Below are 12750 nucleotides of genomic sequence, written 5' to 3'. Positions count from 1 at the left end.
GAATAAAACAATAAGTTAATAACATAAAACCCACCTTATGTAGCAACAGCAAGTATTGCATATAAAATAAGTGCATGCACAGTTACACAGCACATTTGGATTCTTATACTCTATAGCAAACACAGACAAATGGCAATCTAGTAACAAAAGAAAGAAGAACTGTTGTGAACCATTACTATGGACAGTCTTAGTGACGGTATACAAAACCTAATAAATAAATACGATTTTTTTTATGACCCGCGGGCCTTCCCGCGAGCAGACTTACTCGCCGTGCTGCTGCCTCCTTCACCCGACGCGGCAGGGATGCCGTCGTCGAGCCTCTTGCATGGCTGGAGCCACGGACTGTCGCTGCTCACACGGCCCGGAGGCTGCCCTGGCCCTGGATGTCTTCCTTCTCCGCGGTCGGTGCCATGGCCCACCTGCCTCTCCCTGCGTGGCTGGGATTGCCCCCGATGCCATTACCTTCTTCGCGGCGCTGGGGCCGCATCCCCGAACTCGAGTGGCGGCCGGAGCCGCCCCCGGGGCCTCCTGCAGCGGCTGGAGCTGCTGCCGTCTTCGGAGCCTGCGCCTAGGCTCAGTTCTCCTACTTCAGCGTCTGACGTCAGTGCAGGCTGCTGTCCGCGGTCCTGCACAATTCTCCTGCTGCTCCTTAGGCGCCGGCGCGCGCCTCTCTGCCTGATTTAAAGGGCCAGGCACAGGAAGTGTGCTGGCCCCACCTCTATGTGGACTTCCTGCTTCAGCCCTATAAAGGGCTGCTCCATCAGTCTGTTCATTGCCTTGCATCGGAGTGTCATCCTTCTGGAGGCTCCTGCCTGCCAGAGCTCCATCAGGCCTACTTGTCTTCTCCATGGAGTTCCTGTTCTCTCGCCTTGTCAAGTCTTGTCTTCGTGCCTGAGGTCCCTGTCCAGATGTCCCGTCCAGGTATCCTGATGTTCCTGTCCTGATCTTCGTCTTGATGTCCTGCCATGATCGTCTACGTCTTGATGTTTCTGCCTTCCCGGATGTTCTTCCCCGCGTCTTCGTATGTGCTCCTAGCCTTCTGACCTGCTGGGCCTTAGAGTGGCCAACAGGTGGGATCCGTCCCTGCGCTTTGGAGCTTCTGTTCCCGCCAGCTGTTGGAGCTTCGGATGCCATTGGTCCCGACATCGAAGTTCCTCTTCGCCTGGATCTTCCCTGCGCATGTCCCGCTCTCCTCGTGGTCCGTGACCAGCCTTTGAGATGTGTAGGGCGCGCAGTGGGACAGGGTGATCCGCGACTCAGTCCCGCGGGTGGGCTGAGTAGGGCGCCCTGAGAGACTGTGCAATTGTCCTTCTGCCCAAGTGTCTTCTGTGATGTCTTCGCACTAGCCCTCGTCTGTGATGCCGTTGCATCCCCACCGGTTCCAGTACCCGAGTTCTGCCACAGTTCCTGCCTGGTTCTAGTACCCGAGTCTTGCTACAGTTCCTGCCTGGTTCCAGTATCCGAGTCCTGCTACAGTTCCTGTTTACTGTTCTAGTCTGGTTCCAGTTCTCAGACCAGCTCCTGCCCTCAATCTCAGGCCAGGTCTGCTGCCCCATGCTGTTCGCAGCAGGTCTGAAAGGCTCGGAATGGTCGGAGGACCATTCAACTTCCAACATCCTTGGGTGTTGGCCTTGGGGGCTTGCAGGCCTGGCAGAGGGTCAGCTCGCCAGTCACGCTGGAATACGCCGTAAACCCTTGGGTCGGCCCTGGGTGCGCCTGGGGTCGGGCTGAGGCCCAAGGGCATACTAAACCCATTCCACAACAGAATGCCAGGCCCCGAGGCAGCTGCAACAGAATGCAAGGCATTCGAAGTTACAACTATTTTATTAACTTGGGAAAGTGAGGAAAATCAGGTTGAAAGATATAAAAGAAAAATCACTAGCCCTACTCTATATCTCAATTCAGTTAACTTTCAAAATTCTTCAAACTCTCACCTGAATTCTGGCCAGAATAATAACATAAGTTTTCAGTTAAGTCTCACTTGAGTTCTGTTTTCCTTTTCTTTACACAAGCTGCTCCACTATGCTTGATGAAGCTGATGCAGATGCTTGAAATCCTGTGGGCTGAAGGTCCACTTAATTCAGGAGATTGGAGATCCCAGTTGTCATAAAAAAGAAATATAAATTCCCTCTCTATTCTATATAAAATTGTGACATATCTTCTGAAATTCCCTGCAATTAAATCAGCCTGATACTGAATGTATGCAGATACTATTCTAAATACTGTCCTTCTAGCTATAAATGAAACAAAAGGTCAGGAAATACTTGAAACTCACACTCTTTTCCCTCACTACAAAATACCAAACCCCTGCTTTCTCGGCACTGCTATAATAATTACTATTCTACAGACTATGGCTATGAGGAATGCTCCCATATAGCTGCAACTGCTCTTTCCTTTGTGGTAGCAGCTATGTAGCTGGGGTAGGAACCTCACTTCATTACTATGTCCTTCTATCTTTTCCTTTCTTTTATATCTAATTTTAAAAGTTCATTAGCAATTTATCCCCTTCTCCTCATTGGCTCTGGTCCTGGATTACAGCCCAAGTTCTGATTCCAAGAACTGCCATAGGTCCATTCAACTCAAAATTTTCCTTCTGGAGAAATATCCATTTAATCCTAGCAATTGTAGCCAGGTCCACTTGGTGTCACTGCAGATCAGGGAATAATACCACTGCCTTCCAACTATAGCACCCTCAGAGGAGCCAGAGGGTAATTTAACATTTGTATAGGTGAGAAGGACTTCTGTAGGCTTCAAAGAAAGCATTTGCATTTACCCCTGTCTGTCTCAACTAAACTGCCAAGTAATTTGTATGTCACCATGTTATGGTTAATGGTGTTTGGTTGGATCCTTGGACACTGTGGCAGCTGACCACACCCACGAGTGGCAGTCCCGTGAGGGACCACGGTGTCAGGCTAGACTCAGGATAGAGAAACACAGATTTGAATCTTTTATTAAACAATGTGAATTGCCACCAGAGGTGGCAGTAGTGAGTAGTGGTTGTAAAGCTCGGCTGGGCGCGTCTCACACAGAACGCTAGAACAGCGGATCCTCTGCAAGGCAGTGCTATAGTGGAAAGAGACTGAGAGTTATGAGCACACAATAAGATTTAACATTCAGAGTCCCAATGTAGAAATAGGAGAAGCTCCGAGACAGGGAGAGCAGGCCCTCGAGGAGCGAGTACCTGATCCCTTAGAGCAGAGAGACTCGGTAGCGTTGTACTCACTTAACAATAACAGAGATTCCACTAGACGAGAGGTCTGGCACTGGAGCGGAGAGCAGACCCTCAAGGAGCGAGTACCTGATTCCAGTGAAGCAGTACTGTGGAGAGAGATGGTTTCTGTACTCACTGATGATAACTGTAAGTTAGTTCTTTCAAGTAGAAGGGTAGAGGTTGCAGGCAGCGCCACAGGGAACATGGGCCCTCGAGGAGCGAGTACCAGTTTCCTGATAGCACCTGAAAGAAGCAAAGAGGCCCCCGAGGAGTGGGTACCCCGTTAGAGACCCCCGAAGGGTAGTAAGAGTTCCAGATAATGCTGGATTGGCAGAGTAGCTTAGGAACGGAGAGCGAATCCCATCCATATGAATCCTGTTGCTAACTCAATGAGCTAGCAAATACTATAGGCAGATATACCTGGAAGACGTGATGTCAGAACAGGGGGACTTCCGAGTTCTCGCCAACATAGAGTTAAAGATGAGGGTGAAGTGCGCGCATGCATCAGCAAGGGGGAACACCCCCGAGGTTCGTGCCAAGGTTGGAATAAAGATGTGGGTGGCGCGCGCACCCTAGTAGGTACCTGGGAGGAGCATGGCGGGAGGCTGCACCATAGCCATTCCGGGGACGCCGGAGAGGTCGGCTTGTAGACGTGGCAGTAGCCATCTTTCCTAGGTAAGCGGGAGGAGCCGTGAATAAGGTGAGGCAAACGGGGTGAAGCTGTCTAGCAATGATGGATGCAACAGTACCCTCCTTCAAAGAGCATCCACGCTGTTTCCTACCAGGTCTTGGTTTCTGAGGATGCAATCTATGGAAGTCTTGTAGCATCTCTTTATCCAATATATTAGCCAATGGAGTCCAAGAGTTTTCTTCAGGTCCATAGCCTTCCCAAGATAGGCCCAACTAAGTCCTACCACCCCCAGCACCCAAAGACTCAACCCGAGAGGAACGTGGGCTGGTATAGGTGAAGCTCCAGTGGCCTCTAGCTTCAGCCCACTCCACCTGCTATCAGTGGGGACCCATGGGCCCTTGCCTATGGATTGCACCAACTCCGCCTCAGCCCAAGAATCCACCTCAAATGCAACAATCTATCTAATGTTTGGGTACTTGCCAAGTACTTATGACTTGTATTGGCCACTATTGGAAACAGGATGCTGGGCTTAATGGACATATCTTGTGGCATATCTTATGCTTATGTTTCTTATGCTTATGAAGGCAAGACTTCCTTTTGCAAACCCCAAAGACTCTCCTCCATTAAACCATGTTTGTTTAAGTGGTCAGTAATTTTTTTGTTAAGAATAGTTTCTACCATTTTGCCTGGCATTGATGTTAGGCTCACCATTCTATAGTTTCCAGGATTATCCCTGGAGCCCTTTTTAAAAATTAGCATCATATTGGCTAACCCCCAGACTTCTGGTACCGTGGCATATTGGTTGTGGCCGTGTACTGTCCAGCAAGATGGTAAAGAGGAAGCAAGGGGCAGATACATAGCAGACCATGGGAAAGATGGATAGATACCAATAAACTACAACTCCCCAGAAACCAACTGGGTCTGTGCTGGCAGGTTGATGGTGGTCAGGTAATGTCCTGCAAGGTGATACAAAGAAAACCAAAAAGGCAGATGAAGGAAGCATGATTTAGCAGCAGCGCAGGCCTAGGAGTAGCTGGGCTGGTACCAGTAGGTTACAACTCCCTAAATACCACATGAGTCAGTACTGGCAGATTGGTAGTTGCTGGGTACTGTTCAGCAAGGCCATGGGGACCTAGAAGAATTAAGTAGGGTAACGTTTATGCTCTTCTACCAAGGATGGTAGAGATCTAAAGAGGAAGACAACAAGAACTGATCTGGATAAGGAGCGATATCCTATCAGTGTTCAAGCTTCTATGGCTGGCAGCTGGGATAGCTCCTTAGCAATGTACACAGGAATAACTCGGAGGAATGGATGGGGTCAGTTGGTCATTTTCTGCCCTCATCTGCTTTATTGCTATGTTAGCTGTGAAGGGAAAGCCAGAGATCAATTGGGGTCCATGGCAATTGCAACAAGAAGGAAAATGATCGGACCAGCTGAGTCCTAGAGTCCTTATTTGCCGACATCTTGTATATTTCTATGAAGGAGCATTTTCTGGCTGCTGTGTATACATTGGAATCAGACTGTGACTAACTGTTCTATTTTTCTGTTTCTTAGCAGAACCTAAGCAGAGGGATCCATTGTCGTCTTACACAGAACCACAGGTATGTCTGTCAAACCCCTTTACAGAAAATATTTGCTTATACTGTTTGCTGGTGAAGGGGAAATAACTAGTTTGGTATGCGCAATAACATAGAAGATGTCTGCAGATAAGATCATATGGCCTACTCAATCTGCCTATTTGCCCCTGTCTTTATTATTCTAGCTAAGGGTTTCTCCCAGCTGCTCTAGCTGAGACCATCACCTTTCCTCATCCTTACCCCTCCCTTCTTCCCCCATACTGCTAAGAATATTTCCCAGTTGTCAGCAGTACAAACTTGATCACCTTCACTGTTCTAGATGTGGCCATCACCCTTCCTTACCTTACCCTCCCCCCCCCCCCCCCAAATCCCTCCACTGTCATTATACTAAGGATATCTCACCACTGCCAGCTATACATGTTTGTCTACCTTGCAGTATATTTCTGCTCTGCAGGAGTCAGCCTGCAGCTCTTGCTAGGAAATTGGCCACCTCCCACCCCCAATTCTATCCTAGAACAGTGGTTCTCAACCTTTTTTTGGCCGGGACACACCTGACAGATGGTTCTCACATGTGTGACACACTGTACATGTGACCATCACGGGACTAAATGTAAACATGCACTCTGCATCCACAGGAATTCCCTCAACCCCCAGCAATGAGCAATGGCAGATCTAGGGAATTACCCTGTAGAACTCTGGTTCTGATGACATCCCATAAATGCAAAACAAACTCCTTTTACTACTACGCACAATAGCCTTCCTTATGAAAAGACAGTAATTTACCACTAATGCATATCCTATTGAGAAAACACAACAAATAAGATTGATACAAATGCCTAAATGCTAGTAAAATATCTCACCTCAGTCACACACCCTTCACCAAGTACAGAAAAACCACAAATTATAAATATGGAGACAGAAACTGGAATGGAAAACAAAAAAAGCCACTCTGCATGCAGTGCGAACCTGGAGAAATGGAAAGAGAAATAAAGCACGTAACAGACTCTCAGGATTTGCAATAATGCACACAAACTAACCCGCACAAAGTTACACCTGTATTATGGAACACACTCAAACAGTAACAACCCTATCTAAGAAATACAACTATTAAACCAGGCCCTAAACACTAATACATTTCCTATTGGGAAAACAGAATAAGCCAAGCTGGTATAGAGCCCCACACAGAAATAATTGTAAAGCTATACTAAAAATGTTACAAAACAGCTGCTGAACAGAATAATATCCAACAATTAAAAACTCATAAAAATTATTAAAACATGTCCAAATATCAATAAAATATTTCAAAACAGCAGACATCGCATAATACCCAATAATTAAAATGGCAATCAAGAAAAATAAATTTAAAAAACCACCTTTACTTACCCTCTCCAGCAACTCTCCTACTCCTTTCCCTTCCCTCCTTACACACACACACACACATACAATTAGACCCCCCCATGACCAGTCTGTCTCTCTCACACCAGTCATCTTCCTGACCAATCTCTCTCTCTCACATATGCACAGTAGTCATCTTCCTGACCAGTCTCTCTCTCTCACACAGAAACACATCACCTCGCTGAACAATCTCTCTCTAAATCAACTCATGGTCTCTTATATACAAGCTCTCAATCACACACAAATGCTCTCGCACTCTTTCACACCAGCTCTCACCCAGGCTTCCATTCACACCAACATACACAAGCTGTCACCCAAGCACCCATTCACACCAGCTCTCACCCAGGCTTCCATCCACACCCACAAGCTCTCACCCTGGCACCCATTCACACCAACTCTCACCCTGGCACCCATTCACACCCACACACCCAAGCTTTCACCCAAGCACCCACACACACAGGCTCTCACCCATTCACACCCGCAGTCACAAGCTGTCACCCATGTATCCATTCATACCCACAGACACAAGCTCTCACTTAGTCACCCATTCACACCCACAGACACAAGCTCTCACCCAAGCACCCATTCACACCCACACACACACAAGCTCTCACCCAGGCACCCATTCACACCCACAGACACAAGATCTCACTTAGGCACCCATTCACACCCACTGACACAAGTTCTCACCCAGGCACCCATTCACACCCTCAGATACAAGCTCTCACCCAGGCTTCCATTCATACCCACACCCACAAGTTCACCCAAGCACCCATTCATACTAGCTCTCACCCATGCATCCATTCACACCCACAGACACAAGCTCTCACCCAAGCACCCATTCACACCCACACACACACAAGCTCTCACCCAGGCACCCATTCACACCCTCAGACACAAGCTCTCACCCAAGCACCCATTCACACCAGCTCTCACCCATCTTCCATTCACACCCACACACACTCTCAAGCTCTCACCCAAGCACCCACATACACACAGGCTCACCCATGTATCCATTCACACCCACAGACACAAGATCTCACTTAGGCACCCATTCACACCCACAGACACAAGTTCTCACCCAGGCACCCATTCACACCCTCAGATACAAGCTCTCACCCAGGCTTCCATTCACACTCACACCCACAAGCTCACCCAAGCACCCATTCACACTAGCTCTCACCCATCTTCCATTCACACCCACACACACTCACAAGCTCTCACCAAGGCATCCATTCACACCCTCAGACACAAGCTGTCACTCAAGCACCCATTCACACCAGCTCTCACCCAGGCTTCCATTCACACACACACAAGTTCTCACCCAAGCACCCATTCACACCAGCTCTCACCCATCTTCCATTCACACCCACACACACTCACAAGCTCTCACCCAAGCACCCACACACACAGGCTCACCCATGTATCCATTCACACCCACAGACACAAGCTCTCACTTAGGAACCCTTTCACACCCACAGACCCAAAGCTCTCACTTAGGCACCCATTCACATCCACAGACAGAAGCTCTAACCCAAGCACCCATTCTCACACACACACACACACACACACAAGCTCTCACCCAGGCTCCCATTCACACCCTCAGACACAAGCTCTCACCTAGGCTTCCATCCACATCCACATACACAAGCTCTCACCCAAGCACCCATTCACACCAGCTCTCACCCTAGTACCCATTCACACCCACAGATACAAGCTCTCACCCAGGCACCCATTCACACCCTCAGACAAAAGCTCTCACCCAAGCACCCATTCACACCAGCTGTCACCCAGGCTTCCATTCACACCCACACACACACAAGCTCTCACCCAGGCACCCATTCACACCCTCAGACACAAGCTCTCACCCAGGTTTTCATTCACACCAGCTCTCAGCCTGGCACCCATTCATACCCACAGACACAAGCTCTCACCCAGGCACCCATTCAAACCCTCAGACACAAGCTCTCACCCAAGCATCCATTCACCCATTCATACCCACAGACACAAGCTCTCACCCAGGCACCCATTCACAACAGCTCTCACCCAGGCTTCCATTTACACACACACACAAGCTCTCACCCAGGCACTCATTCACACACAGACACATCAGCTCTCACCCAGGCACTCATTCACACACACAGACATACCAGCTCTCACCAAAAACTTCTTCCTTCAATGCAGGGATGGGCTCCAGTTCCGCCGCGGCTTTACTCTGGCGGGCCTTCATAAGACAAAACTTTTTATTGAACAGAACCAGAATGATTGAAACAAACAGAACAGGAAATGCAGTTTTTCTTATACATTCCCCATTATAGCAACAATAATTGCGCTGGCTAATACAACAATTTCCTTCCCCTGCTATCTCAGGAGTATCTCCCGAACCTCCCCCAAAAGGACTTCCCCCCTTCCCCCCCCCCCCCCACATCCACTTGAGCATGGGTTACAACATCGCAGAGATTCCTCAGTTGACTAGATCAGGTAATTGTTTCTAGAATGCTGTTGAAGGAGACACACACCATTAAAGTCATCATTATCTGGGCGTTCAGTCGTTAAGTATCAAACTCCTGGAACGGTGGGACAATGATTGCAGGTAGATGTCCCAAGTCTGCAGGAAGCGACGACGGTGAATGGGTGACGTTCTCAAACTCATATTGTCCATCTGCATCATGTAGTGGAGATGAATGCGCCAGACCCAAAAAGAAGGTCCAGTATTCTCCCTCCAAAACACTTTTCTCCCAATTGCACAAGACTTCCGAAGGAATAAATGGGGACCCACTCCCCGGACCAGAAACTGGGATACACAGTCAAAAAGAAGCATGTATGAGGAGGTGAAAAGATTTATCCTCATCAACTTCCCCAGGTAACGCACAATTCTCCCCCAGTAATCTTGAATCACAGGGCTTGCCCAAAAAACATGAGACAAATTTCTCACCGACGCATGGCAATGCAGGCATGCCGCCATAGGGGTAATTTTAGTGTGAAAAGCGATTTGTGGTGAGATATAAGCTCTCCGTTTGAGTTTGAATTGCATTTCCCTCAGATACATGTTATTGGAGTCCCATTCATACACATGCACACACTAAAGGCAGACCCCCCTCTCTTTTGCCAGCAACCTCGGAACCTCTCTCATTCCTCTGCTGCCACTGTCACTGCTGCCACATAGCTATTGGGGAGGTGCCGATTGCTGCTACTGACACTGAAGCCCATTCTGCTGCCTCGTCTGTGCAGGCCCCGTGGGCTTCCACTTTCTCCATGCTGATAAGAACATAAGAACATAAGAAAATGCCATACTGGGTCAGACCAAGGGTCCATTAAGCCCAGCATCCTGTTTCCAACAGTGGCCAAACCAGGCCATAAGAACCTGGCAAGTACCAAAAAACTAAGTCTATTCCATGTTACCATTGCTAATGGCAGTGGCTATTCTCTAAGTGAATTTAATAGCAGGTAATGAACTTCTCCTCCAAGAACTTATCCAATCCTTTTTTAAACACAGCTATACTAACTGCACTAACCACATCCTCTGGCAACAAATTCCAGAGTTTAATTGTGCGTTGAGTAAAAAAGAACTTTCTCCGATTAGTTTTAAATGTGCCCCATGCTAACTTCATGGCGTGCCCCCTAGGCTTTCTACTATCCGAAAGAGTAAATAACCGATTCACATCTACCCATTCTAGACCTCTCATGATTTTAAACATCTCTATCATATCCCCCCTCAGTCGTCTCTTCTCCAAGCTGAAAAGTCCTAACCTCTTTAGTCTTTCCTCATAGGGGAGCTGTTCCATTCCCCTTATCATTTTGGTAGCCCTTCTCTGTACCTTCTCCATCGCAATTATATCTTTTTTGAGATGCGTCGACCGAATTGTACACAGTATTCAAGGTGCGGTCTCACCATGGAGTGATACAGAGGCATTATGACATTTTCCGTTTTATTCACCATTCCCTTTCTAATAATTCCCAACATTCTGTTTGCTTTTTTTGACTGCCGCAGCACACTGAACCGACAATTTCAATGTGTTATCCACTATGACACCTAGATCTCTTTCTTGGGTTGTAGCACCTAATATGGAACCCAACATTGTGTAATTATAGCATGGGTTATTTTTCCCTATATGCATCACCTTGCACTTATCCACATTAAATTTCATCTGCCATTTGGATGCCCAATTTTCCAGTCTCACAAGGGCTTCCTGCAATTTATCACAATCTGCTTGTGATTTAATTACTCTGAACAATTTTGTGTCATCTGCAATTTGATTATCTCACTTGTCGTATTTCTTTCCAGATCATTTATAAATATATTGAAAAGTAAGGGTCCCAATACAGATCCCTGAGGCACTCCACTGTCCACTCCCTTCCACTGAGAAAATTGTCCATTTAATCCTACTCTCTGTTTCCTGTCTTTTAGCCAGTTTGCAATCCACGAAAGGACATCGCCACCTATCGCATGACTTTTTACTTTTCCTAGAAGCCTCTCATGAGGAACTTTGTCAAAAGCCTTCTGAAAATCCAAGTATACTACATCTACCGGTTCACCTTTATCCACATGTTTATTAACTCCTTCAAAAAAGTAAAGCAGATTTGTGAGTCAAGACTTGCCCTGGGTAAAGCCATGCTGACTTTGTTCCATTAAAACATGCCTTTCTATATGTTCTGTGATTTTGATGTTTCAAACACTTTCCACTATTTTTCCTGGCACTGAAGTCAGGCTAACCGGGCTGTAGTTTCCCGGATCGCCCCTGGAGCCCTTTTTAAATATTGGGGTTACATTTGCTATCCTCCAGTTTTCAGGTACAATGGATGATTTTAATGATAGGTTACAAATTTTTACTAATAGGCTGAAATTTCATTTTTTAGTTCCTTCAGAACTCTGGGGTGTATACCATCCAGTCCAGGTGATTTACTACTCTTCAGTTTGTCAATCAGGCCTACCACATCTTCTAGATTCACCATGATTTAATTCAGTCCAGCTGAATCAAATCTCCATTACGGGTACCTCCCCAACATCCTCTTCAGTAAACACCGAAGCAAAGAAATCATTTAATCTTTCCGCGATGGCCTTATCTTCTCTAAGTGCCCCTTTAACCCCTCGATCATCTAACGGTCCAACTGACTCGCTCACAGACTTTCTGCTGTAGAGGCAAAAACTCACAGTAAAAACTTTTTAAATTCTTTTCAAATTCTTTTCAAATTCTTTTCAAATTCTCTCTTAGCCTGTCTTATCAATGTTTTACATTTAACTTGGCAATGTTTATGCTTTATCCTATTTTCTTCTGTTGGATCCTTCTTCCAATTTTTTAATGAAGATCTTTTGGCTAAAATAGCTTCTTTCACCTCCCCTTTTAACCATGCCGATAATTGTTTTGCCTTCTTTCCACCTTTCTTAATGTGTGGAATACATCTGGACTGTGCTTCTAGAATGGTATTTTTTAACAATGACCAAGCCTCTTGGACATTTTTTACTTTTGTAGCTGCTCCTTTCAGTTTTTTTCTAACAATTTTTCTCATTTTCTCAAAGTTTCCCTTTTGAAAGTTTAGCACGAGAGCCTTGGATTTGCACACTGTTCCTCTTCCAGTCATTAAATCAAATTTGATCATATTTTGACCACTATTGCCAAGCGGCCCCACCACCGTTACCTCTCTCACCAAGTCCTGTGCTCCACTGAGAATTAGATCTAAAATTGTTCCCTCTCTCGTCAGTTCCTGAACCAATTGCTCCATAAAGCTATAATTTATTCCATCCAGGAACGTTATCTCTCCAGCGTGTCCCGATGATACATTTACCCAGTCAATTTACCTCATACATTGTGAGATCCGCATAGAGAAAGTGCTATTCTTGCACATTCCCAAAGATTTCATGTGCCAATCACTAAAAAGTAATTTTTTTTTTTTACCTTTGCTGTCTTATCTTAGTTTCTAATTGGTTGGTCACAGG

The 12750-nt window shown here is 46.5% G+C and overlaps 1 protein-coding gene across 1 annotated transcript in view; it reads left to right on the top strand.

The window, feature by feature from the left end:
- The window catches only part of LOC115096146 (protein spire homolog 2-like), a 76888-nt gene that overhangs the window by 51422 nt on the left and 12716 nt on the right, over nt 1-12750 (top strand). Inside the window, exon 2 of the mRNA XM_029610656.1 lies at nt 5398-5444. Coding sequence (XP_029466516.1) covers nt 5398-5444 — 47 coding nt within the window. The remainder of the gene's footprint in view (nt 1-5397; nt 5445-12750) is intronic.

The sequence above is a fragment of the Rhinatrema bivittatum genome, chromosome 7 (assembly GCF_901001135.1).
Source record: "Rhinatrema bivittatum chromosome 7, aRhiBiv1.1, whole genome shotgun sequence".
NCBI lineage: Eukaryota > Metazoa > Chordata > Amphibia > Gymnophiona > Rhinatrematidae > Rhinatrema > Rhinatrema bivittatum.
The sequence above is the reverse complement of the archived record's forward strand: the minus strand, read 5'-3'. Positions and strand labels throughout refer to the sequence as shown.